At 42.8% G+C, this 27,648-nt stretch overlaps 1 protein-coding gene across 1 annotated transcript in view; it reads right to left on the minus strand.

Moving 5' to 3' along the window:
* Positions 1–15,097: 15,097 nt before the first annotated feature.
* Positions 15,098–27,648, minus strand: part of ADGRE1 (adhesion G protein-coupled receptor E1) — a 119,929-nt gene continuing 107,378 nt past the window's right edge. The window contains exons 16-21 of the mRNA XM_068980996.1: positions 24,849–25,084; positions 22,352–22,418; positions 21,585–21,676; positions 20,356–20,524; positions 20,136–20,240; positions 15,098–15,225 (exon numbers count right to left, since the gene is read on the minus strand). Coding sequence (XP_068837097.1) covers positions 15,220–15,225; positions 20,136–20,240; positions 20,356–20,524; positions 21,585–21,676; positions 22,352–22,418; positions 24,849–25,084 — 675 coding nt within the window. The 3' untranslated portion in view covers positions 15,098–15,219. The remainder of the gene's footprint in view (positions 15,226–20,135; positions 20,241–20,355; positions 20,525–21,584; positions 21,677–22,351; positions 22,419–24,848; positions 25,085–27,648) is intronic.

Below are 27,648 nucleotides of genomic sequence, written 5' to 3' on the forward strand. Positions count from 1 at the left end.
CAACTTAAAGAAGGTTTAGATCTATCTTTGTCAGCTGAGGTGAAGTGGAAAGTGCCTAATATTAAAGTGAAATGCCTGAATCCAAGAGAAGTCCATGAAATTCTGAGCATTCTGTGTGCTCGAAGTTCAGTTTGCAAGTGAGAGATTATTTGCATGAATAGATGCAAGAATTACCCATCTTTGTGTGTAGTCCAACCATGCTGGCTCCACATTTAGCCATGTAACTGACTTTGGCCAGTGGAATAGCAAGTTAACAGGACGCAAGCAGAGATTTGAAAAATGCTCACATATTGGGGCTTTCCCTCTCCTGATGCACTTGAAACCCTAAGATCACCATGTAAATGAGCTCAAGTTAACCTGCTAGAGAATGAGAGGCCATATGGAAGAGAACCAAGGCTGTCTAGTCAATAATTCCTCACCCTGATTGCCAACTTGCCAGATGTAGCAGTGGGCTGTTTGATCATCCAGCAAACAGCTGACCCACCAACTGACCAAAACTGTACGACAGAACCAGCCAGGACCAGCCAGGTAGACTCAGTTCAGTTCAGTCGCTCAGTCGTGTCTGACTCTTTGCGACCCCATGAATCGCAGCATGCCAGCCACCCTGTCCATCACCAACTCCCAGAGTTCACTCAGACTCACGTCCATTGAGTCCGTGAGGCCAACCAGCCATCTCATCCTCGGTCGTCCCCTTCTCCTCCTGCCCCCAATCCCTCCCAGCATCAGAGTCTTTTCCAATGAGTCAACTCTTCGCATGAGGTAGCCAAAGTACTGGAGCTTCAGCTTTAGCATCATCCCTTTCAAAGAAATCCCAGGGCTGATTTCCTTCAGAATGGACTGGTTGGATCTCCTTGCAGTCCAAGGGACCCTCAAGAGTCTTCTCCAACACCACAGTTCAAAAGCATCAATTCTTCGGCGCTCAGCCTTCTTCATAGTCCAACTCTCACATCCATACATGACCACAGGAAAAACCACAGCCTTGACTAGACAGACCTTAGTCGGCAAAGTAATGTCTCTGCTTTTTAATATACTATCTAGGTTGGTCAGAACTTTTCTTCCAAGGAGTAAGCGTCTTTTAATTTCATGGCTGCAATCACCATCCCCAGTGATTTTGGAGCCCCCCAAAATAAAGTCTGACACTGTTTCTACTGTTTCCCCATCTATTTCCCATGAAAATCTTCCCATGAAGAACTTCATTTTCTGAATGTTGAGCTTTAAGCCAACTTTTTCACTCTCCTCTTTCACTTTCATCAAGAGGCTTTTTAGTTCCTCTTCACTTTCTGCCATAAGGGTGGTGTCATCTGCATATTTGAGGTTATTGATATTTCTCCCAGCAATCTCAATTCCAGCTTGTGCTTCTTCCAGTCCAGCGTTTCTCATGATGTACTCAGCATATAAGTTAAATAAGCAGGGTGACAATATACAGCCTTGACGTACTCCTTTTCCTATTTGGAACCAGTCTGTTGTTCCATGTCCAGTTCTAACTGTTGCTTCCTGACCTGCATACAGATTTCTCAAGAGGCAGGTTAGGTGGTCTGGTATTCCCATCTCTTTCAGAATTTTCCACAGTTTATTGTGATCCACACAGTCAAAGGCTTTGGCATAGTCAATAAAGCAGAAATAGATGTTTTTCTGGAACTCTCTTGCTTTTTCCATGATCCAGCAGATGTTGGCAATTTGATCTCTGGTTCCTCTGCCTTTTCTAAAACCAGCTTGAACATCAGGGAGTTCACGGTTCACGTATTGCTGAAGTCTGGCTTGGAGAATTTTGAGTATTACTTTACTAGCATGTGAGATGAGTGCAATTGTGTGGTAGTTTGAGCATTCTTTTGCATTGCCTTTCTTTGAAATTGGAATGAAAACTGACCTTTTCCAATCCTGTGGCCACTGCTGAGTTTTCCAAATTTGCTGGCATATTGAGTGCAGCACTTTCACAGCATCATCTTTCAGGATTTGAAACAGCTCAACTGGAATTTCATCACCTCCACTAGCTTTGTTCGTAGTGATGCTTTCTAAGGCCCACTTGACTTCACATTCCAAGATGTCTGGCTCTAGATTAGTGATCACATCATCATGATTATCTGGGTCATGAAGATCTTTTTTGTGCCGTTCTTCCATGTATTCTTGCCACTTCTTCTTAATATCTTCTGCTTCTGTTAGGTCCATACCATTTCTGTCCTTTATCGAGCCCATCTTTGCATGAAATGTTCCCTTTGTGTCTCTAACTTTCTTGAAGAGATCTCTAGTCTTTCCCATTCTGTTGATTTCCTCTATTTCTTTGCATTGATCGCTGAAGAAGGCTTTCTTATCTCTTCTTGCTATTCTTTGGAACTCTGCATTCAGATGCTTATATCTTCGCTTTCCTCCTTTGCTTTTCGCCTCTCTTCTTTTCACAGCTATTTGTAAGGCCTCCCAAGACAGCCATTTTGCCAGGTAGACTAGACCAGAAGAAATCACTTGCCAACCCACAAAATCATGAACAGAATAATACAGTTGTTATTTTAAGGAAATGAAATTTGGGGACTGTTTGCTGCACAGTGAAGTCTAACTGATACACTTCACAAAGTGGACTGGAAGGAGTTCTTTCCACACATGTTGCCAGGCATCATACCATGTGACTTCATCTCCCATCCTTTAGAATTGGACCATGGTTTGGTCCATGGGCATCAATCACCTGTGATGTATCCCAAGCAGAGAAGTCTATCTTAAAGCAGTTCTCTCTATTGGATGTTGATTGATCAATCTATCCAAGTTGTGTCTCTCTTGGAGAGTTTGAATCCAAAGCCCCCTAGAGAGAGATCCAGGCAGACAATGCAGTGTCCCATAAACCAATGAACAAATTGAAAAACAACAAAAGCAGAGATCATCAGACAGGAGAATCTGCTAATGACCTCCTTCTTTAATCTCTCCTTCAGATATCTCACCCTTCCTTGGTCAAGCAGTAGCCTGTCACACATCACAGGATTCCAGTTCTTTCCTTCACCAACCGAGGGAGCAAATGTTCCATCTAAGGAACAGTTCAATATGGTATGGCCAACCCCTCAAGCTTTAATAAACATGAGACCACTCAATTTGAATGATTGTGAAAGAATCTGCTCTCCATCCTACCATCCTTTTAGATGCTGCTCTGTGTACTTGGAGTTGCCCTGTATGGATCATATAATCAGGCTCTTCTTGTGCTCTCTCTTCCAGTTGGGTTTGTAAGAGAAAGAACAAGATAAATATCAGTGGTAACCACTTGAAAAATTCCGACAAATGGTCATATAGTCAAAGCTATGTTTTTTCCAGTAGTCGTGTACAAATATGAGAGTCGGACCGTAAAGAAGGCTAGGTGCCAAAGAATTGATGCTTTCTAACTGCGGTGCTAGAAAAGACTCTTGAAGTCCCTGGGACAGCAAGATCAAACCAGTCAGTCCTAAAGGAAATCAACTCTGAATATTCATTGGAAGGACTGATGCTGAAGCTGGAGCTCCAATCCTTTGGCCACCTGATGTGAAGAGTCAACACATTGGAAAAGACCCTGATGCTGGGAAAGATTGAAGGCAGGAGGAGGAGGGGTGACAGAGGATGAGATGATTAGATGGCATCACCGACTCGATGGACATGAGTTTGAGCAAACTCCAGGAGATAGTGAAGGATAGGGAAGCTTGGTGTGCTACAGTCCATGGGGTTGCAAAGAGTCAGACACAACTGAGCGACTGAACAACAACAAAGCCACTTGAAGGAGGGAAGAAGGATTTAAAAAAGAGAGATGGGGATATTTACTTTCCCAACTCCTTCTTCCTGGCAGGGACTGCACATCTGGACAGTGGTTGGATTCTTCTGTCTCAGGCTAGAGCCCTTTCCAGTTTGCTACACGTGCCCCATCCAGACGCTCGCTTAAGCCAAGAAGTTATAAGAACTGCACCTCCCCCCTGCTATTGTACTTCTGGGTGCCCCACTCTCCTTTGATTCTTTTAAACCTGTTGTAGTATTGTGGGTTTTTAAAAATCATTTAATTAAGTTATTTCTTTTCTCTTTTTGGCTGCACTTGATCCTTGTTGCTATGCACAAGCTTTCTCTGGTTGCAGTGTGCAGGCTTCTCATTGAGGTGGCTTCTCTTATTGCAGAGCACAGGCCCTAGAGCACAGGCTCAGTAGCTGCGGTGCCTGGGGTTAATTGCCCCCTGGCACGTGAAATCTTCCCAGACCAGGGATAAAACCCGTGTCCCCTGCATTGGCAGGAGGATTCTTAACCACTGGATCACCAGGGAAGTCTGATATTGTGTTTTTCAATAAGAAATATGTATTTGGTCTTCATCCTATTTCTGGGACAGAGCTTCTGAAAACCTTGGAACTTCTTGAGTGATGAGGGCAATGGGAACTTCTTTTATTACCATATCTTGTCTTTGATTCCTAAAACCACATTACAGCCATAGAGGTGAATATTATTGTTGTTGTTCAGTCACTCAGTCATGTCTGACTCTTTGCGACCCCATGGACTATAGCACACCAAGCTTCCCTATCCTTCACTATCTCCTGGAGTTTACTCAAACTCATGTCCATCGAGTCGGTGATGCCATCTAACCATCTCATCCTCTGTCACCCCCTCCTCCTCCTGCCTTCAATCTTTCCCAGCATCAGGGTCTTTTCCAATGTGTTGACTCTTCACATCAGGTGGCCAAAGGATTGGAGCTTCAGCTTGAGCATGTCTATCCAATGAATATTCAGGGTTGATTTACTTTAGGATTGACTGCTTTGATCTCCTTGCTGTTCGAGGAGCTCTCAAGAGTTTTCTTCTACACCACAGGTCAGAAGCATCAGTTCTTCAGTGCTCAGCTTTCTTTATGGTCCAACTCTCACATCCATACATGACTACTGGAAAAACCATAGCTTTCACTAGATGGACCTTTGTTGGCAAAGTAATGTCTCTGCTTTTTAATATACTGTCTAGAGGTGAATATGAATTATTCATAACAAGCTCCTTTCTACCACAACTGCGTTTATGTTTATGAGGTGACTTTGGGAAAGTACCTAATGGTTGGGGCTGGTTACCAGTGGAACCAACCACATGATGAAAGGTAGGAACTTTCAGTCCCATCCTCCTGATTTCCAGGGAAGGGAAAGGGGCTCAAGGTCAAAGCAGTCACCAATGGCAATAATTTAATCAGTCACTCCAATGTAATGTCCCATGCTCATGCTCAGTCATGTCTGACTCTTTGCCACTCCATTGGACTGTGGTTCAACAGGCTCCTCTGTCCTTGGAATTTCCCAGGCAAGAATACTGGAGTGGGTTGCCATTTCCTCCTCCAAGAGATCTTCTTGACCCAAGGATTGAACCCGCGTCTCCTGTGTCTCCTGCATTGCAGGCAGGTTTTTTACCTGCTGAGCCATCAGGGAATCCTGTCTAATGAGCCTCTAATAAAAACTCAAAAGGTTGGGATTCAGAGAGCTTCTGGGTTGGCGAACATGGAGATTTGGGAAGAGGGAACAGAAATAATGTGTGCTTCCCTAGCACCTTGTCCTGTGCATCTCTTCCATTTGACAGATCTTGAGCTATACCTTTGATAATAAATCAGTAATCTAGTAAGTAAAATGTTTGCTGAATTTTGTGAGCCATTCTAGCAAACTCATGGAACTCATGGAGGGGGTCGTGGGAACCTCTGATCTATAATCACTTGGACAGAAGCACAGGTGACAACCTGGACTTGTGCTGGCATCTGAAATTGGGAGTTGCAGGAGGGGGCAGTCTTGTGGGACCAAGCCCTGAACTTATAATGCTACCTCTGGGTAGACAGTAACACAATTGGGTTGAATTGTTGGACTACCAGCTGGTGTCAGAGAATGGTTTTGTGAAAACCACACACATTGGAACTAGGTTCAGAACTGCTTTTATCTGCCCACACTATGAAGTCTCTTCATTAAGTCTTCATTAAGTCTCTGTTTAATTCACTTGACTGGTCCAGCTGCTTCTCACCAGGTCACTAACTAATACACACCCTGGCACTCTAGCATGTCTACCATTCTACCAAGAAGCTAAACTTTTCATTTTTTAAGATAGTCTTTTAAAAATCTTGGGCTCTGCTGGGTCTGTGTTGCTGACTTTCTCTAGTTGTGGCAAGTAGGGACTATTCTCCAGTTGCAGTACCTAAGCTTCTCATCGTGGTGGCTTCGTTTGTTGTGGAGAATGGGCTCTGGAACCTGGGCTCAGTAATTGTGGCACATGGGCTTAGTTGTCCCATGGCATGTGGGATCTTAGTTCCTGCACCAGGGATCCAACCTGAGTCCCGCTGCATTGGCAGGCAGATTCTTAGCCACTGGACTACCAGGGAAGTCCTGAAGCTAAACCTTTCTAATCCATGTCATGAAAGAGGAAGCTACATTTCAAGAAAAGAAGGAAACATTCTCCTTTGACCAACACATGAACCTAAAGCACAAAACATAAATGCCACTTCCTCCATTGCCCATCATCTACAAACAAGTGTTTCTCACCAAACTACACACACTTTGAAATGGTGGGTTTTGGTGCAGGAATTGGTTGAAAATATGATGAAAGTGCAGGACACAAGAATAAAGTAAAGCCCAGTATCTCTGCCCTATTAGAATGAATAGTCAGGGTTGATCCTTTAGGATTGACTGGTTTGTTCTCCTTGCCGTCCAAGGGACTCTCAAAAGTCTTCTCCAACCCCACAGTTCGAAAGCATCGATTCTTCAGTGCTCAGCCTTCTTGATGGTCCAACTCTCACATCTATGCATGACTACTGGAAAAACCATAGCTTTGACTATATGGTCCTTTGTCGGCAAAGTGATGTCTCTGTTTTTTAATATGCTCTCTAAGTTTGTAATTGCTTTCCTTTCAAGGATCCAGCATCTTTTAATTTTAAGCTTGGAACATAAGATGGTTAAAATCGTTATACCATGTGATTTGCCCATTTTGGTTAAAATCATATGATGATTTGCACATGACCCCACATGGTTGCACATTTTGACTCTTTTATAAGACACTGAATTATATACATTATAGAATGGGTTAAATGGTAAATTTTATGTTATGTGACTTTTATCTCTTAAAAATTTAAGACTAAATTAATTTCTGGTCCCATACAGATTTAAACAAGGAATCTGGTTGACCTGTTTGGATTTTGGCAAAATCATATCCCTTATTCATGAATTTTGATGGGTGTTATTTTTCATAAATTCCAGAATGAATTTTATGAAAACATTGGCTTTTGTTTTCTGTGGTATTCGTGTAGTTATTTGGGATTCCCTTGTAGCTCAGCTGGTAAAGAATTCGCCTGCAATGCAGGGGACCCCAGTTTGATTCCTGGGTCATGAAGATCCACTGGAAAAGGGATATGCAACCCACTCCAGTATTCTTGGGCTTCCCTGGTGGCTCAGCTGGTAGATAATCCACTTGCAACATGGGAGACCTGGGTTTGATCCCTGGGTTGGAAAGATGCCCTGGAGAAGGGAAAGGCTACTTACTCTGGTATTCTGCCCTGGAAAATTCCATGGACTGTATTGTCTATGGGTCGCAAAGAGTCTGACATGACTGAGCAACTTTCACTTTGTGTAGTTGTTAAAACGTGCAAAATGCTGGTGGGGAGAACAAATTATTGTAGTTTGTGCCCTTAAAATGTGAATATTAATTCCAAAAATTGCATAACTGAAGCCTTCTACATCTTTTTGACTGCACCTCATGGCTTGTGGGATCTTAATTCCCCCTCCAGGGATTAAACCTAGGCCCACAGCAGTGGAAGCACTGAGTCCTGACTTCTGCACCACCAGGCAATTCCTTTCTACATTTTCTTTTTAAAGACATTTAGAAATTGCATGTTGAGCTAATGAGAAAATATCAGAACAGACGAGAGGTAAGAAATTGTCATTGAAAAGCCTCGGTATACCAGATCATGGAGCTCTGATCTCCACTCAAGGGACAGAAACCCTTGCACGGTGATCTGTAGGGAAGGAGCTAAGAAAACAAATACCCTGACCTCACTCTCCTCTGTTTTTATGATATTCTGTTGGTGTTTCCCATCGGCCAAAATCAGCTGAAAGCCAGAGGCCAAGAAAGTCCACAGTTATACTCCAGATGTGTTGTCCTTCCAGGCAGAGCACTGAATGGCTTTGGAGGGGTCAACAGGCAACATCCAGCCCACTTAGATATTCATTCACATATTTATTGGGTCTCCTTTGCCATTAGAAATTATGTTCTTGGGAAAAAAAGTCAATGTACTTCTTGCTTATTATCATATCTAGGGAATAGATACTTAGTAAATATTTATAGGATGAATAAATGACACTGCAAATTTCTAAAACTTAATTTTTTTTTTGCAACACTGCACTGCATGGGTGAGACCTTAGTTCCCCTACCAGAGATCCAACCTCACCCCCTGCAATGGAAGCTTGGAGTCATAATCACTAGACCACCAGGGAAGTTTCCTATTTTTTTTTTAAACTGAACTATATATGTCCATCGACCTAGATGTCCATCGAAAGATGAGTGGATAAAGAAGTTGTGGTATATATATACAATGGAATATCACTCAACCATAAAGAAGAATGCATTTCAGTCCGTTTTAATGAGGTGGATGAACCTAAAGACTATTATACAGAGTGAAGTAAGTTGGGAAGTGAAAAACAAATATCATATATTAATATATATATATATGGAATCTGGAAGAAAGTGCTGATGAACCCATTTACAAACAAATAGAAATGCAGACATAGAGGACGGACTTATGGACACAGCAGGGGAAGGAGAGGTCAGGAGAAATTGAGAAAGTAGCATTGACATACATACACTATCACGTGTAACATAGGTCACTAGTGGGAAGCTGCTGTGTAATACAGGGAGCCCAGCCTTGCACTCTGTGATGACCTAGAGGGGTGGAAATGGGGGGTGGGGGCAGAGAGCGCTCAAGAGAGAGGGGATGTGTGTGTGTATATATATATATATATATATATATATATAATTTTTTTATTTTAAAATTTTTATTGGAGTATAATTGATTTACATTGTGTTAGCAAAGAGCATCAGTTATACATACACATATGTCCAGTCTTTTTTAGATTCTTTTCCCATATAGGTCATCACAGAGAATCAAGTAGAGCTCCCTGTGCTGTACAGAAGGTCCTACTGAGTTAGTTATTTCACTTGTTGTAGTGTCTATATGTCAATCCGATCTCCCAGTTTAGCCCTCTCACCCTCTTACCCCCTAGTAACCATATGTTTGTTTGCTATGTCTGTAACTCTATTTTTATTTTATAGATAAATTCATTTGTACCCTTTTTTAAGATTCCACATAGAAGTGATATCATATGATATTTGTCTTTCTGTGCCTGAATTACTTCACTCGGTATGACAGTCTCTAGATCCATCCATATTGCTTCAAGTAATATTCCATTGTATGTGTATATAAAATTATGACTGATTTGCATTGAGGTAAGGCAGAGACCACACAACACTGCAAAACAATTATCCTCCAACTAAAACAATAAAATATAGTTGATTTGCAGTGTTTCCTTGGAGAAGGCAATGGCACCCCACTCCAGTACTCTTGCCTGGGAAATCCCATGGACGGAGGAGCCTGGTAGGCTGCAGTCCATGGGGTCGCCAAGAGTTGAACACGACTGAGCGACTTCACTTTCACTTTTCAGTTTCATGCATTGGAGAAGGAAATGGCAACCCACTCCAGTGTTCTTGCCTGGAGAATCCCAGGGACGGGGGAGCCTGGTGGGCTGCCGTCTATGGGGTCGCACAGAGTCAGACACGACTGAAGTGACTTAGCAGCAACTTAGCAGCACAGTATTTCCTTAGTTTCAGAGGGCTTCCCTGGTGGCTGAGATGGTTAAGAATCTGCCTGCAATGCAGGAGACCCAGGTTTGATCCCAGGATGGGAAGATCCCCTGGAGGAGGGCATGCCAACCCACTCCAGTATTCTTGCCTGGAGAATCCCCATGGACAGAGGAGCCTGGAGGGCTACAGTCCATAGGGTCGCAAAGCGTCAGACACAACTGAAGTGACTTCGCATGCACACATGTTAGTTTCCGATATACAGCAAAGTATGAAATTTTTAAACATCTCCAAGCCTCCTGTTTTCCCAGCTATCTAAAAGATCTTCTTGCCTTTTTTCCTGGTATATGGTCTGAACCAGAAATGGAATTTCCATACTCCTATATAATGGTTAAGATACACCCTTCTAAAGCTTCCAAAACACCTACCTGAGTGAACTGATAGATATGGAGCTTTGGAGAAGTTGCCACTGAAAAGACAAGAGAGACGTCAGAAGGGTAGAGAGTATGTGTGTCCAGAAGAACTCGGACACGACTGAACTGAACTGAAAAGACCTATGTGGCCCCTTAAGTTAAGGATAGGCTGGAGATGGTGCTGCGGTGCTCATGAGTGTAGGTAACTCTGTGCCTACGTGCAGCAGCTCTGGAGCCCAGGAGACAATGGAGGCCCCCGCAATGGGTACAGAACTGCTTCTTACAGCCCAGGTCAAGCTGCATCTCAGTGTTCTGTTGACTTGACCTGGCCGTGGGTAGAGATTGCTGTGCTGAGCAGGGAAAGATACCCTGGAGAGGCGTATGAAGGATTTTCAAGATCAAAGCAGAGAAAAGAATGGGAGAAACACACCCTGCTGCTGCTGCTAAGTCAAGTCAGTCGTGTCTGTCTCTGTACGACCCCATAGACAGCAGCCCACCAGGCTCCTCTGTCCCTGGGATTCTCCGGGCAAGAATACTGGAGTGGGTTGTCATTGCCTTCTCTGGAAAATCGCCCTGAGCAGATATCAAATAATATTTCAGCAACACCCTCAAACTCCTGAGGAGGAATTTTTTCTGAGAACTAAGAAAGAGGAAGGAAGACAGTCTGAGATCCTGTGGTTCAAACCTAGATATGGAAACTGAGCCAACCCATATTTGTAACCAAGGCAGGTGAAGCTTGAGAGTTTCAAATTACGTGAAAACTGGGTGATTTTTATCAATGTTGGGCATGATTCACTAAGTAAGTTTTCAGAAGATGGAATATTGATTATAAAGAAGTGAGATGCATGTGTGCTAAGTCACTTCAGTCGTGTGCAACTCTTTGTGACCTTATGGACTGTAGCTCACCAGGCTCTTCGGTCCATGGGATTCTCCAGGCAAGAATACTGGAGTGGGTTTCCGTTCCCTCCTCCAGGAGATCTTCCCGACCCAAAGATGGAACTCACGTCTCTTCTGTCTCCTGCATTGGCAAGTAGTTTCCTTACCACTAGCGCCGCCTGGGGGTAAAAATAGCAAATAGCATTGGATGCTGTACCTTCAGTTCAGTTCCGTTCCGTTCAGTCGCTCAGCCATGTCCGACTCTTTGCGACCCCAAGATCGCAGCACGCCAGGCCTCCCTGTCCATCACCATCTCCCAGAGTTCACTCAAACTCACGTCCACTGAGTCGGCGATGCCATCCAGCCATCTCATTCTCTGTCGTCCCCTTTTCCTCCTGCCCCCAATCCCTCCCAGCATCAGAGTCTTTTCCAATGAGTCAACTCTTCTCATGAGGTGGCCAAAGTACTGGAGTTTCAGCTTTAGCATCATTCCTTCCAAAGTACACCCAGGGCTGATCTCAGAAGTGCAAAAGAGAAGACATGCACCCTCCCAAGAAAAGCACTAGAAATGTCTCCTTCTGCTGCTTTTCCTATTTTTTAAAAGATGAAAACTCTTTATCAAAAATGTATTTGGAAGTATAAAAGCCCTGCAGTCTAAGCACATATTTAATATCTTGTAGCAACCTTTAAACTGGTAGTTGTTCAGTCATGTCTGAATCTTTGCATGTCCAACTCTTTGAGTCACCAGGGACTGTAACCCGCCAGGCTCCTCCCTCCATGGGATTCTCCAGGCAAGAACACTGGAGCGGGTAGCCATTCCCTTCTCCAGGGGATCTTCCCAACCCAGGAATCAAACCTAGGTCTCCTGCATTGGCAGGTGGATTCTTTACTGTCTGAATCAAGTATAGTCAAAGCTATGGTTTTTCCAGTAGTCATGGATGGATGTGAGAGTTGGACCATAAAGAAGGTTGAGCACCAAAGAATTGATGCTTTTGAACTATGGCACTGGAGAAGACTTTTGAGAGCCCCTGGTACACAAGGAAATAAATACAGTCAATCCTAAGGGAAATCAACTTTGAATATTCATTGGAAAGACTGATGCTGAAGCTACAGCTCCAAGACTTTGGCCAGCCATCACATTGGGAAGGACCTTGATGCTGGGAAAAATTGAGGGCAGGAGGAGAAGGAGGCGATGGAGGATGAGATGGCTGGACAGCATCATTGACTCAATGGACAAGAATTTGAGCAAACTCTGGGAAATAGTGAAGGACAGGGAAGCCTGGAGTGCCGCAGTCCATGGGGTTGCAGAGTTAGACATGACTGAGTGACTGAACAACAATAAAATAACCTATAATGGAAAATAATCTGAAAAAGAATATATATATATATATTTGAATTAATTTGATGTATACCTGAAATTAACACATTTTTAAAACTTTTTATTTTGTATTGGGATATAGCCAATTAATAATGTTCTGATAGTTTCAGGTGAATAGTGAAGGGGCTCAGCCATACATTTATTTACAAGTATACATCCCCCAAATTGTCCTCCCACCTAGGTGGCCACATACCATTGAGCAGAGTTCCATGTAACACATTTTAAATCAACTATGCTTCAAGTAAAAAAAAAACACACACATTGCATTCTAGTCTCAATAAAGCCAAATGGAAAATGGTACTGATGAACCTGTTTGCAGGGCAGGAATGAAGACACCCTCGTAGAGAACAGGCTTGTGGGCACAGGTGGGGAGGAGACGGTGAGATGAACTGAGAGAGGAGCACTGACATATATACGCTGCCATGTGTAAAATAGATAGCTAGGGGGAAGCTACTGAAGAGCACAGGGAGCTCCGCTCAGAGCTCTGTGATGACCTAGAAGGGCCGGATGGGGGGAGGTGGGAGGGTGGCTCAAGAGGGAGGCGATATACATCGAGCTGATTCACAATGTTGTACAGCAGAAATCAACACAACATTGTAAAGAAGTTATACTCCAATTAAAAATTAATGTAGAAGATCATTTAAAAAGTCAAATGGTATGGTAAACAATCTCTAAGATCTTTTATTTTTTATTGTTTTTTTAATTGCTAATTTTTAATTTTTTTAATTTTTATTTTTACTTTATTTTGCTTTACAATACTGTATTGGTTTTGCCATACATTGACATGAATCAGCCACGGGTGTACATGAGTTCCCAATCCTGGAAAGGTTTTATCAGAATGTCTGAGAAGTTTGGAACATCATTTGAAATAAACATCTTTTTAGTGCAGTTCAGAATCTCATTAGAATGAGCTCCAAACACATATCTAAATGCTCATACAAGTTCTTCTGTTTGCTGGTCATGAGGATGGGCAGAGTCGTTATTATTGTTGGTGTGTCTCCCTGACCCCCTTTTGGGTCAGTTGTCTGCCTCCTTCTCCTGAAAATGCTGTCGTGTCTGACTCTTTGAGATCCCATGGACTGTAGCCCAGGCTCCTCTGTCCGTGGGATTCTCCAAGCAAGGATACTGGAGTGGGTTGCCATTCCCTTCTCCCGGGGATTTCCCGACCAGGGATCAAAAATGTCTCCAGCATTGCAGGCATTCCCATTCTAGCTATGGGATTCTTTACCGTCTGAGCCACCAGCCCTGCAACGCTCTGCTAGAAATTGGTCCCCATGAAGCAGGAGCTGTTAAACATCGTCCCATCACAGTGGGGGCAGCACACAGCCAGTAACTGACTGACAGAGATTTTTTTTAAAATGGCTGGTTCCCTTGTGTCGAAATGGGATGAGGCTGAGATACAATTCATGGATCAGGCTGAAAGTAAGTTCCAGTCAAGACTGTAAGCTTGCCTGGCTCCTTCTATTCCTCATCTTGTTTCCTTCACTTTTTCTTTCTTTTCAGACCATTCTGTCGATAAATCATGAGCACCAAAATCACCCCTCCCACGTTCTGCTTTTAGGGAACCTGATTTAAGTCAATTGTTATTTTATAAATAGTAGTGTTCAGTGGAAAACAGTGTGGAGAGTCCTTAAAAAAAAATTAAAAACGGAGTGATCGTATGATCCAGCAATCCTACTCCCAGACATATATATATCTGAGAAAGATGAAAAGTCTAATTTGAAAAGGTACATGCCCTAATGTTCATAGCAGCACTGTTCACAAAATAGCCAAGATATGGAAACAATCTAAATGTCCATGGACAGAGAAATGGATAAAGAAGATGTGGTAAGTATATACAATGGAATATTATTGGCCATTAAAAAGAATGAAATAATGCCATTTGCAGCAACATGGATGGACCTAGAAGTTGCGCTACTAAGTGAAGTAAGTCAGACAGAGAAGGAGAAATATCATATGACATCCCTTATATATGGAATCTAAAAAGCAATGATACAAATTGACTTACGTTCAAAACAGAAAGGGAGTCACAGACTTAGAGAATGAACTAATGGTTACCAGGGGGAAGTATGTGATGGACATGTACACACTGCTATATTTAAAATGGATAACCAACAAGGACCTACTGTGTAGCACAGAGAACTCTGCTCACTGTTATGTTGCAGCCTGGATGGGAGGGGAGTCTGGGGGAGAATGGTTACATAAATGTGTATGGCTGAGTCCCTTTGCTGTTCACCTGAAACTACCACAACATTGTTTGTTAATCGGCTATACCCCAGTACCGGGGTGGGGGGGGGCGGCGGACGTTTAAAAAAGAGCTGCAGGTTTCTTCGTTGAAAAGCAAGCCAGCCAGTCAGAAACCAAATCATTTATTGAGGGCTACTCTGTGTGTGAAGCATGTGATAGAAGCTGGAGAGGCATGCTTAAAGCCACACATCAATGGACTGAGGACAAATCAAAGTGGTAGCCAGAAGTTCTTGGTCCTGCCATCGCACTGCGATCTGTTGTCTCCACAAAACTCTGAAAAGTCAGAGTTGCAGAACATGGAAGGTAAAATGGTAAGCTGGAACAGAAGCTCTTCTTTTCTCACCAGGACAGGAAGCCATGGGAAGACCACCCCACCCAATCATCCATAATCCAAATTGTCCAGAGAGTTCTAGGGCTGGCGAGATACTGCATTTCCACATTAAGCTGAGAAGAGATTTCAGAGAAGGCTTCTGCAGGCACCTGCTTTCCTGAGATGTTATTCCATTGTGTATTTGAAAGCAAGAAGGGACTTCAACCCTGTGAGAGAAATCAGAATTAGAATCAATGGCAGGATTAGTACAGTTTGAACTCAGGGATCATATGTGTGTGGGCACACGTCTTAGAAATACAGGCAGAGATAAATACGGCAACAAAGACTAGAAGGATAAACATTAAAAATTTAACAATATTACCTCCAGGCACTGTTGACAAACTCAAAAGCTATTCTCAGCCTCTTGACTATTGATATTCCCATTCTAGAAGCTAGAAAGCAGAATACTTGCTTTGTCAAATTCCTCTGTAACTATGAGTGTTCATGTGATACAGTTCTGACCAATTAGGTGAAAGGGAAATCCACTAAGGGGCTTCTGGAAAAACTTTTGTTTCTTGTTAAAGTGGGTTGAAAGGTGAGTTTGCCACTCTGTCCCATCATTCTTCTTCCTGCCTTGAACATGCTCATGATGACTAGAGCTATGGCAGCCACCTTGCAACCATGAAAATAACTGATGAAAAGTCAGTATGTTATTGGTGAGATGGAAAACTAGGAAGAGCTTAGATCCTTAGCAACCTTCTAAGCAACAGAAGCAATACCAGCAACACCTAATTCTGAGCTTCTATTCTTGCAATAAAAAGAATTTCCTATTTATTTAAGCCACTGGATCTTAGTTACTTGTTCTTGGAATATGTCACAGGGGGGAAAATTAATAAGACATTCTGGTAGGAGATGAAAGACCACAAAAGATAAATGCAATAAATAAGGAAATTGTAGTGTTAGAAAGTAGAAAGTACAAAAAAGAAAATCAAGATAAGGGGGTGGGAGAAGCATGAATACCTGGGTGGGTGAATAGGAAGCTGCACAAAATAGAGTTATCAGAGGAAAGTCTATTGAAAAGAAGTGACTGGAACAAAGATTTGAAGGAAGTGAGAGAGTTGTCTATGTGGGTGTTGGGACAAAAACATTCATGGCATTCAAGAACATTCAGTTCAAGACTCCAAAGTAGGAAGTGAGCCTGGCATGTCTGAAGAATCTTGAGCAGGCCAGTGTGGGTGGAGCAAAGTGAAATGAGGGGTCTATTAATAGATGACAAGGACAGGAAGGAAAAGAGAATCAGATCAGACAAGGCCGTGTGGGCCACAGGGAGGACTTTGGCTTTGACTCTGAATGAGGTGGGAGCCATGGAGTGTTGTAGGTAGAGACGGGAAGATATCTGACTTGGGTGTTCACAAGCACCCTCCGGTTGCTACAAGGAGAACTGACCAAAGATAGTGAAGTTGCTCAGCTGTGTCCGACTCTTTGTGACCCCGTGGACTATAGCCCACCAGGCTCCTCCGTCCATGGGATTCTCCAGACAAGAATACTGGAGTGGGTTGCCATTTCCTTCTCCAGGGGATCTTCCCGACCCAGGGATCGAACTCAGGTCTCCCGCATCGCAGGCAGACGCTTTAACCTCTGAGCCACCAGGGAAGACCAAAGATAAGGCAGGGAAAAGATTAGAGAGGCAGCGAGGCAGACCTCTTTTGAGTTTATTTCCATCATCCTGGATAGAGACAACAAGACTTGGACCACAGTAGAAGGAACGAAGGGAAAGAGAAGCATGCAGATTCTAGTTCTATTTTGAGGAAGAGTCATCAGGATTTCTGATGGAGCAGAGATGAGGGAAGGGGAGAGGAAAAGAAGAGTCAAGCAGAGTCAACGTTAATTTCACAACTTCACTCTTGAACAATAGAAAAATAGAGGACCCTCTGTGGAAATGAGAGGTAGGGGAATCTGATGATGTAACATATTCCAAATGAGATGCTCATTTGGGACAGGTTACCTCTGAAACATCTATTAGATATCTAAGTAGGCATTTGGTAGGTGGTAGGTTATATGAGTGTAGAATTCAGGAGACAAGGGTGGACTGCACATTATTTAAATTTGGGGCGTCGTTGCTAATAGATGGTGGCATAGCCATGAGACTGGATGAGATCCATTGTGTAGAAGACAACGTGCACTTCGACGGAAAATGATGTGCTGTCAGGGGATACGTTCTCTGGGTTATCTGGCCCGGATCTATAGTGGAACTACTTTACAGTTTTATCAGTTTTAAACAACTGACAGTGATGGGAAATAATTTCATGGAAAAAATAGTTTGCCTCTACTTGTGTGTTCATTAGATATTATTGAGATTCTATATGTATTATAATTAATATATTAAAACAAATACATTTATGAATTTTATGTGTTATGTAATATAAATGATTCTATATAACTTCTGAATATTTACATTATATGTACATTATATATATTAAAGAATATGAATAATTACATATAATGTCTATATATTTAAATTTTTATGTACAATTTATATATAAATTTATATTTATATAGTACATAATTTGAAATGCATATATTATGCAACATGAATAATTACATATATAAAGTCTGTGTATACAATTATATGCATAATTTATATATTACACATAAAATTTTTATATACTATATGTATTTATTGGAGAAGTAAATGGCAACCCACTCCAGTACTCTTACCTGGAAACTGTATATTTGTACTTATATGTATATGTATGCTTATATGTATTTATACTTATGCATTTATACTTATATATGTATACTTATATGTATATTTATACATATATATGTTTATATTTATTAATATATAGTTGGGCTTCCCTTGTGGCTCAGTGGTAAAGAATCTGCATGCCAGTGGAGGAGACATGGCTTCAATGCCTGGGTTGGGAAGATCCCCTGGAGCAGAAAATGGCAACCTACTCCAGTATTCCTACCTGGGAAACCCCATGGACAGAGGAGCTTGGCAGACTATAGTCCATGGAGTCACAAAGAGTGGGACATGTCTTAGCGACTAAACAACAATAACAAATATAAAATTTATATATTATAATATGAATGATTAGATATAGTGTTTATTTATTTACAATTATGTGTATAGTTACATGATATAAAATTATGTTATATTATATATAGTACATTTATTTACCAGTGAGGAAACCAGGCAGATGTTATAACTGGTTCAAAAGACAACACAAAGAGCATACATATATATACATTAAAAGTATAGTAATATTATGCATTATGTATACATTGTGAACATTGTATACATTATATGAGTGCTATGCATTATGTATCAGAGAAGGCAATGGCACCCCACTCCAGTACTCTTGCCTGGAAAACCCCATGGACGGAGAAGCCTGGTAGGCTCCAGTCCATGGGGTCGCTAAGAGTTGGGCACGACTGAGTGATTTCACTTTCACTTTTCACTTTCACGCATTGGAGAAGGAAATGCAACCCACTCCAGTGTTCTTGCCTGGAGCATCCCAGGGACAGAGGAGCCTAGTGGGCTGCTGTCTATGGGGTCGCACAGAGTCGGACACGACTGAAGTGACTTAGCAGCAGCAGCAGCAGCATGCATTATGTATACATTGTATACATTATATGTATGATGTAATACACAGACATGTCTGTTCTTTACATTCTCTTGTCAGCCAGTTACAACATCTGCTCATTCCTTCAATGATTAATAAGCAGAATAAAATCCTTAACATATGCTTATTTCATATCCATGAGTCATGATTTTATCTTTTTTAGTTTGCACAGCTACTGAAGTGCAGAGCTGGGATTTATTTATTTATTTATTTAAAAATATAAATTTATTTATTTTAATTGGAGGCTAATTACTTTACAATATTGTATTGGTTTTGCCATACATCAACATGAATCTGCCACGGGTGTACACATGTTCCCCATCCTGAACCCCCCTCCCTCCTCCCTCCCCGTACCATCCCTCTGGGTCATCCCAATGCACCAGCCCCAAGTATCCTGTATCATGCATCAAACCTGCACTGGTGATTTGTTTCATATATGATATTATACATGTTTCAGTGTCATTCTCCCAAATCATCCCACCCTCTCCCTCTCCCATAGAGTCCAAAAGACTGTTCTATACATCTGTGTCTCTTTTGCTGTCTCGCATACAGGGTTATCATTACCATCTTTCTAAATTCTATATATATGAGTTAGTATACTGTATTGGTGTTTTTCTTTCTGGCTTACTTCACTCTGTATAATAGGCTCCAGTTTCATCCACCTCATTAGAACCGATTCAAATGTATACTCCATTGTGTATATGTACCACAGCTTTCTTATCCATTCATCTGCTGATGGACATCTAGGTTGCTTCCATGTCCTGGCTATTATAAACAGTGCAGAGCTAGGACTTAAACCCAGGCAGCCTAGCTCCCCAACCCCCACCTTTAAATACCACAGTTTATCAAATGAGTTAATACACATGAACATCAAAGCAATGGTTTTTCCAGTAGTCATGTACAGATACAAGAGTTGGACCATAAAGAAGGCTGAGCACCAAAAAATTGATGCTTTTGAATTGTGGTGGTGATGGTTTAGTTGCTCAGTCATATGTGACTCTTGCAACCCCATGGACTGCAACCAGGCTTCTCTGTCCATGGAACCCTTGAGGCAAAAACACCGGAGTGGGTTGCCATTTCCTTCTCTGCCTTTGAACTGTACTGCTGGAGAAAACTCTTAACAGTCCCTTGGACAGCAAGGAGATTAAACCAGTTAATCCTAAAGGAAACCAATCCTGACTATTCATTGGAAGGACTGATGCTGAAGCTGAAGCACCAGTACTTTGGCCAGCTGATGGGAAGAGTCAACTCACTCCCTGATGCTAGGAAAGATTGAGGGCAGGAGAAGGGGACAACAGAAGATGAGATGGTTGGATGGTTATCACCAACTCAATGAACATGAGTTTGAGCAAACTCTGGGAGACAGTGAAGGACAGGAAAGTCTGGTGTGTTGCAGTCCATGGGGTCACAAAGAGCTGGACACAACTGAATGACCAAACAACAAATGCTTAGCTTATAGCACATAACACTCAGTCTGACCAGAACATGCAGACAACACACAGTCTCACTGTTTTGGAAGTGGAGGGAACTGATGACAGTACGATCCCTGAGGTCTGGGTCTCAGAGCTGGGTTTGGTCTTCCTGGCCATGCATCTTCTATATTCTTCCCGTACCTGAAGGTGGATACACACCATGGGGAGATGAATCACGCTTAGATACAGGGGGAGTGTCCGTGGCAGGGATAAGCTCCCTGGAAGGAGCGGGGCTGGGAGGGCAGCAGGTACGCACCTGGCGGCTGAGCAGACAATGAATGAGGAAGATGAAGGCCCCCTGCAAGCTGTTGATGATGGTGAACAGATAAGCCATGATATTGGCCACGGGTCCAATTTGGAAAATGCCCAACACCCAGGAGCACCCCAAGATGAAGATTTGGGCAAAGGCTTTGAAGGTCAGTAACCTGGAGGGGAAGATTTGCAGAGGATATAGTTCTGGCTGTCACCCTCATGGGCCACCCTGCTCCCAGGTATAGTCTGAGGCTGCCACCACATGACCCGTGACCTGGGTGAGAATCAGTGTGGAACACAGGTTCTAAGCCTAGAGGTAGGGAAGTCTAATCCTACAGCCACTGAAAAGGCAACTGGCCTACAGGTACACATGGTCACAAAGATGTGTGGACACATGTATTTAATGCAATATTGTCTATGGTAATAAAAGGCTAGACATAAAGTAGCCAAGCCATGGAAGCAACCTGAACGGTCATCAGCAGTGGATGCATAAGGAAGATGCGGTGCATATAGACAGTGGAATATTACACAGCCATAAAGAAGGATGAGATAATGCCATTTGCAGCAACATGGATGGACCTAGAGAAGATCACACCAAGTGAAGTAAGTCAGACAGGGAGAGACAGATACCATATGATATCACTTATGTGGGGAATTTGAAATATGGCACGAATGAAGCTATCTACAAAACAAACAGACTCACAGACACGGAGAACAGACTTGTGGTTACCAAGCAGGAGGGGGTATGGAGCGGGGTGAAATGAGAGTTTGGAGTTGGTGTGTGTGTTCAGTCACTCAGTGGGCTCCGACTCTGTGATCCCATGGACTGTAGCCTGCCAGGCTCCTCTGTCTATGGAATTCTCCAGGCAAGAATATTGGAGTGCTCTTCTCTGGGGGATCTTCCCAACCCAGGGATCAAATTCAGGTCTTCCACATTGCAGGTGGATTCTTTATCATCTGAGCCACCAGATCATTTAAATAAACTGTGTTCCATCCTTACACTGAAACACTCTATCTTTAAAAAAAGGTATTGTCAACAGATTTTGGTATTGGAAACACTCGTTCCTCCTAGCAATGGTGCTAAGGCATGCTTCACATGCCTTCCTGATCTAGACACTATGCTATATTCCATTTGGAGTGCAGGACCAGGCTTACAAAAGGTACTCAAGTGAATATTTGGGGAAAGAAGGAAAGGGGACTAGAAGATGAGGGGAAAGGAAGGCTGGACTGTACCTGGTGTCTTTGAGTGTGGAGACTTCCGAATTGACGCTAGAAAGCTTCTGCCTCAGGATACATAGTGTCCAAGTCAGGAGGATGGAATTGACCTACAGAGCCAAGCAGAAGGGATGGAAAGGCTGGATATATAAATGGATGATGGCCAGACCATTTATGAAAAGGGAACTTTGACCTATAGTCTGCAGTAACCACTCCAGGAAGCCAAACAATAACTCCTTCAGCAACCCACCCCAGATGATCAGGACTTGATTGATACTTGACAGCCTCCCTCATGTCTGCCTCTGCTTCCAACTTAGGACCAAAAAGAAAAAGCCAGTATATAACCCTAACCGATCCCCTAGGATGCCCTGCATTTAGTCAGCCTACCTGTAGAGTCCTTGTGTCAAGAAGCCTTCCCTTTTTCCCTCTATAGAGCTTTCCCACTCATCTGCCTGTTTTTGAGTCTCTGACAAAAGCAAGTGACTTGACAAATGAAAGTGGCTGACTCCCTTACCATAAGTGTTCGTGTTCAGCCGCGTCCAACTCTTTGCAACCCCATGGACTGTAGCTTGCCAGGCTTCTCTGTCCATAGGATTCTCCAGGCAAGAATGCTGGAGTGGGTTGCCATGCCCTCCTCCATGGGATCTTCCCAACCCAGGGATTGAACCCGCTTTCCTTACATCTCCTGCACTGGTAGGCGGGTTCTTTACCACGAAGTGCACCTGGGAAGCCCTGGGTCTCTTTGATCCTCCTCCAAAAAACACCAAACCAAGCAATCAGCTTACCACTATAATTGTGCACACTGGCCCCAGGAAGCTCCAGATGAACCCTGTTTCTGTATTCAGCCAGCAGCTATGAAGAAAAACAGGAGTCAGTCATTGTATCAAAGTCCTACTGCTAAAACGACTCACACCCTGCCAGATATATGCTTATGGAAGAGTATTGGAGAATGAGGTTGAAGTGAAAATTTTCGTGATGGACCAGGTCACATTTCAGTTTTCTTCTTTCAGACCTTCTTCCTCAGTGAACATTCCTGAAATGTTCTCTTCACACCTGGGATAGAGATCATTTCTCAGTTCATAACCTTTGTATTCCCTCTCTCCAGAACTCTCCACGGTACACTTTGTCATTCAATTCTCAGCTCGAATATCACCTCCTCTGAAAAGTCACACTGTGTCTGGTCCTTCCCTAGCAGAATTAGCTGCTTTTTTTTTTCCATAACATCTATCAGTATCAGAAATTATCTTGCTCAGTTGTTTGTTTAAATTGTCTATCTTTCCCTACTAGACTATGAGCTGCAGGAGAATTTGGACTTTGAATTTTTTGTTTATCTCTGAATACCCAGCACTCAGTGCAAAGCCTGGCATGGATGAGGCATTCTGTAATTATTTGTTAATAGAAAAGAAGTGAGAAATGGAGTGTTTCCTGACATATCAGTAAACAAGGATGTCATAGCCATCAGCGATTCCAGCCCTCCAAAAGTGAATTTCTGAGCCTGGAGGGCGATCAGGAAAAACAATACCTGCTATCAGGCAGCCATAAACCACTCCCCTCGGTGAGCACTGAGGACCTAGGGGTGGGGATGTGAAAAACCAGGATACTGGCCCCAGATAGCTGGGATGCAAATGAAAAGAATGATTTTAGTGAGCCCAGACTTTGTTGACAAATGTCCATTAGTCAGTTATGGTTTTTCCAGTAGTCACATATGATCTAAGAGTTGGACCATAAAGAAGGCTGAGCACTGAAGAATTAATGATTTTGTACTGTGGTACTGGAGAGTGAGAGTCCCTTGGACTGCAAGGAGATCAAACCAGTCAATCCTAAAGGAAATCAATCCTGAATAACCATCGGAAGGACTGATGTTGAAGCTGAAGCACCAATACTTTGGCCACCTGATAAGAAGAGCTGACTTATTGGAAAAGACCCTGATGCTGGGAAAGATTGAGGGCAGGAGGAGAAGGGGGCAACAGAGGAGGAGATGGTTGGCTGGCATCACTGATTTAATGGACATGAGTTTGAGTAAATTCCAGGAAATAGTGAAGAACAGGGAAACCTGGCATGCTGCAGTCCATGGGGTCACAAAGAGCTGGACACGACTGAGCGACTAAACAACTATAACTACTATCTTTTCACATAGAATCTTTGATAAACCTACCTCACTTTAAAACAGACCCATGGCAGAATATTTCTAAGCCATAAAAAGGGACGAATTTGGGTCAGTTGTAGTGAGGTGGATGTACCTAGAGCCTGTTATACAGAGCAAAGTAAGTCAGAAAGAGAAAAACAAATATCATATATTAATGCATAGAAAATGGTACTGATGAAAGTATTTGCAGAGAAGGAATGAAGATGCAGGTGTAGAGAACGGATTTATGAACACAGAGGAGGAAGGAGAGGGTGGGATGAATTGAGAAAGTAGCATTGAGATATACACACTATCATGTGTGACATAGATAGCGAGTGCATGCACACCCAGTTGCTTCAGTCATGTCTCACTCTTTGCAACACTATGGACTGTAGTCTTCCAGGCTCCTATTGTCCATGGGGTTGTTAGTGAGAAGCCACTGGGTAATACAGGGAGCCCAGCTTGGTGCTCTGTGACAACCTAGAGAGACTGGGGTGGTAGAGGGGAGGGAAGCTCACAAGGGAGGGGACATATACATAATTATGATTGATTCACATTGTTGTATGGCAGAAACCAACACAACATTGTAAAGCAATTTTCCTCCCATTAAAAACTAAATGAAAAAAAAGAGACCATGGCAAAAGAATAGTGGCAACAATAACATGTATAATGCTTTACACTGTGCCAGGCACTATCTAAATATTTTGCAGATACTAACTCATTTAACACTCACAATTACACTATAATATAGGCATTGTCATCAGCTTGCATATAATAGATGAGGAAATGAGAGCATACAGAATTTAAGTAACTTGCCCAAGGCAGCATAGCTAGACAGTGGTGTGGCCAGGATCCAGACCCAAGCAAGTTGGCTCTAGAGTCCAGAAACTGAAAACTTCACAGTCAAGTTTACTGTTTACATTGCCACTACCTACTGATACTATAGTGCAAACAATGGCTTCCGGATTTGTGCAGTGCACAACCTGTGCTATTGCCCATGGCAGCCCTGAGACCTACAGCCCATAAAGTAAGAGCTCAATAAATGGTAGCCATGACTACTGCTCCTGTTATTGCTCTTTTGTGTGTTCATTTAATTATCACCATGGAATAGTTAATAATAGCAATAATTTTCAGGGAAAGAGAAGAATGTCACTTACCGATTATACATCCCATAACCATGCGGTTGTAAGCCAGCAGAGACAGCCACCACCAGCCCTGGGAGCCCATAGCCAAAGGCACAGAGATACAGCATCTTGATGTTTCGAGAACTGAAGTAATTCACCACTTTCAGGTTCCTGACCATAAGGAAGAGCACCACAGCCTCCACCAGCATCCAGAAGAAGCACGCAAGGAAAAGGTAATGCAGAAAGCCTGCGATGAGGGCGCAGCCCATCTGCAGAGGAGAATCAGGCACCTTCAGTCTCCCTTACTCCAGGGAGTATGTTCAGAGGAAGAGGGCAGAGAAGTGGCTCCTCTGTCACTGTTGTTCTTGCTTAGAGTATGCATTATTTATTTAGAATGTGTATCTATACATTCCATATGGCTTCCCAAGTGGCTCAGTGATAAAGAATCTGCAGACCCGTGGGTTCGATCCCTGGGTTGGGAAGATCCCCTGGAGGAGGGGATGGCAACACACTCTTGTATTCTTGCCTTGAGAATCCCATGGACAGAGGAACCTGGTGGGCTACAGTCCATGGGGTTACAAAAAGTCAGACATGACTGAGCATGCACACCACACACCACATACACACACAAACACACATACACATTCCATGACAGAATTCTGTCCATCTCAAAAGGCAAAAGCAGCTGTGGTTAGTTTTCATGGGCTGGGTAATTTCATAGGCTAACAAGTAGGAAGATTATTTCAACTATATATTTGGGGGAAGGAGCAGGGTTTTCCAGGAATTGGGCCACTGCCCACTTTTTGGTCTTTGATGGTGGGCCTGGGTGCCCATGGGTGGTCATTTAGCATCTTAATGTATTGCAGTAGTGTATAATGAGGCTCAAGGTCTACTGCAAGTTGAATCTTCTGCCATCTTGGACCTAGTTGGCTCTAATCAGTTTACATTGTATCCTCAACAGCTATGTCATTCTTTCAGGGTTGTGTCCAGCCTCCTTCCCTGATTCATGTTGATGTATGGCAGAAGCCAGCACAGAATCTTAAAGCAATTATCTTCCGATAAAATTAAAAAAAAAACATAAAGGGGCTACTTTGACTGGACTTCCCCAAATACAGCCTCTTCATTCAGTCCACAAATATTTATAGATATATTCTTCACTACAGGTAGTTCCATCCCTTTAGTAGGGACACCAATCATTCTGGTTTCCCTAGAAATGAGTTTTCTCAGGATGTACAACTTCCAGCGCTAAAACTGGGAGAGTCTGAGAGAAAAACAGATAGATGACCACCCTACTTTAGGGAATGTTTGAAGATACAGGGATGGGGGGAGGAGAAGGGAGCCACAAACTACAGCCATGGATGGGTTGCAGGTTTTGTCATTAACATTTCATTGACACACATCCTTCCCCATTTATGTATTCTCTATGGCTGCTTTCAGCGGGTAAAGAACCCGTGTGCCAGTGCCAGGAGATGGGTGGGGAGAGGTTCAGTCTCTGGGTCAGAGAGAGCCCCTGGAGAAGGAAATGGCAACCCACTCCAGTATTCTTGCCCCATAGATAGAGGAGCCTAACGGGGTACAGTCCAAGGGGTTGCAAAGAGTCAGACACGACTGAGTGACTAAACAAAAACATGGCTGTTTTCATGTTAAAATGGCAGAGTTTCCTGCATTGAACCTGGGCTGGTGACTCGATTCATATATGATATTATACATGATTCAATGACATTCTCCCAAATCATCCCACCCTCTCCCTCTCCCTCTGAGTCCAAAAGACCATTCTATACGTCTGTGTCTCTTTTGCTGTCTCGCATACAGGGTTATCGTTACCATCTTTCTAAATTCCATATATATGCGTTAGTATACTGTATTGGTGTTTTTCTTTCTGGCTTACTTCACTCTGTATAATCGGCTCCAGTTTCATCCACCTATTAGAACTGATTCAAATGTATTCTTTTTAATGGCTGAGTAATACTCCATTGTGTATATGTACCATAGCTTTCTTATCCATTCATCTGCTGATGGACATCTAGGTTGCTTCCATGTCCTGGCTATTGTAAACAGTGCTGTGATGAACATTGGGGTACACGTGTCTCTTTCAATTCTGGTTTCCTTGCTGTGTATGCCCAGCAGCACTGGATGCTTGGGGCTGGTGCACTGGGACAACCCAGAGGGATGGTACGGGGAGGGAGGAGGGAGGGGGGTTCAGGATGGGGAACACGTGTATATCTGTGGCAGATACATGTTGATGTATGGCAAAACCAATACAATATTGTAAAGTAATTAAGTCCAATTAAAAAAATAAATTTATATTAAATAAAATAAAAGCAGAGTTGAGTAGTTGCCAACGGAGACCACGGTATCTGAAAAATTAAAAATATTTTTATCTGCTTCTTTACAGGAAAATTTTGTTCACCCTTGGTCCCATGATGAGAGGTGGGGAGTGCTACTAGCCTTTGGTTCCCAAGGGGTCTAGGAAGTGAAACATCCCATAGTGAGAGGGTAGTTCTGCTTCAAGAATGATCATCGTACCTGAAATGTCAGTAGTGTTTCCTTTGGAAATACCCCAAAAACCTACTGTTTCGGACACGGTTATTGGAGCTTAATTGGCCAAAAGTTCTTGTTCTCATGGGGCACGCAATCTTGTGGAAGAGGTAATACACAATAAGTTAAACAACAACAACAAAAAATCAGTATGGTTTCAAATATTAATAGGTGCTGGGGAAAGATGCAGAATAGAGTGATTAAAAAGTAAAATTTCTCACCTATGGATGCAACTAGAGATGATCACACTAAGTGAAGTAAGTCAGAAAGAGAAAACAATTACCATATGACATCA

The sequence above is a fragment of the Capricornis sumatraensis genome, chromosome 9 (genome assembly GCF_032405125.1).
Source record: "Capricornis sumatraensis isolate serow.1 chromosome 9, serow.2, whole genome shotgun sequence".
NCBI lineage: Eukaryota > Metazoa > Chordata > Mammalia > Artiodactyla > Bovidae > Capricornis > Capricornis sumatraensis.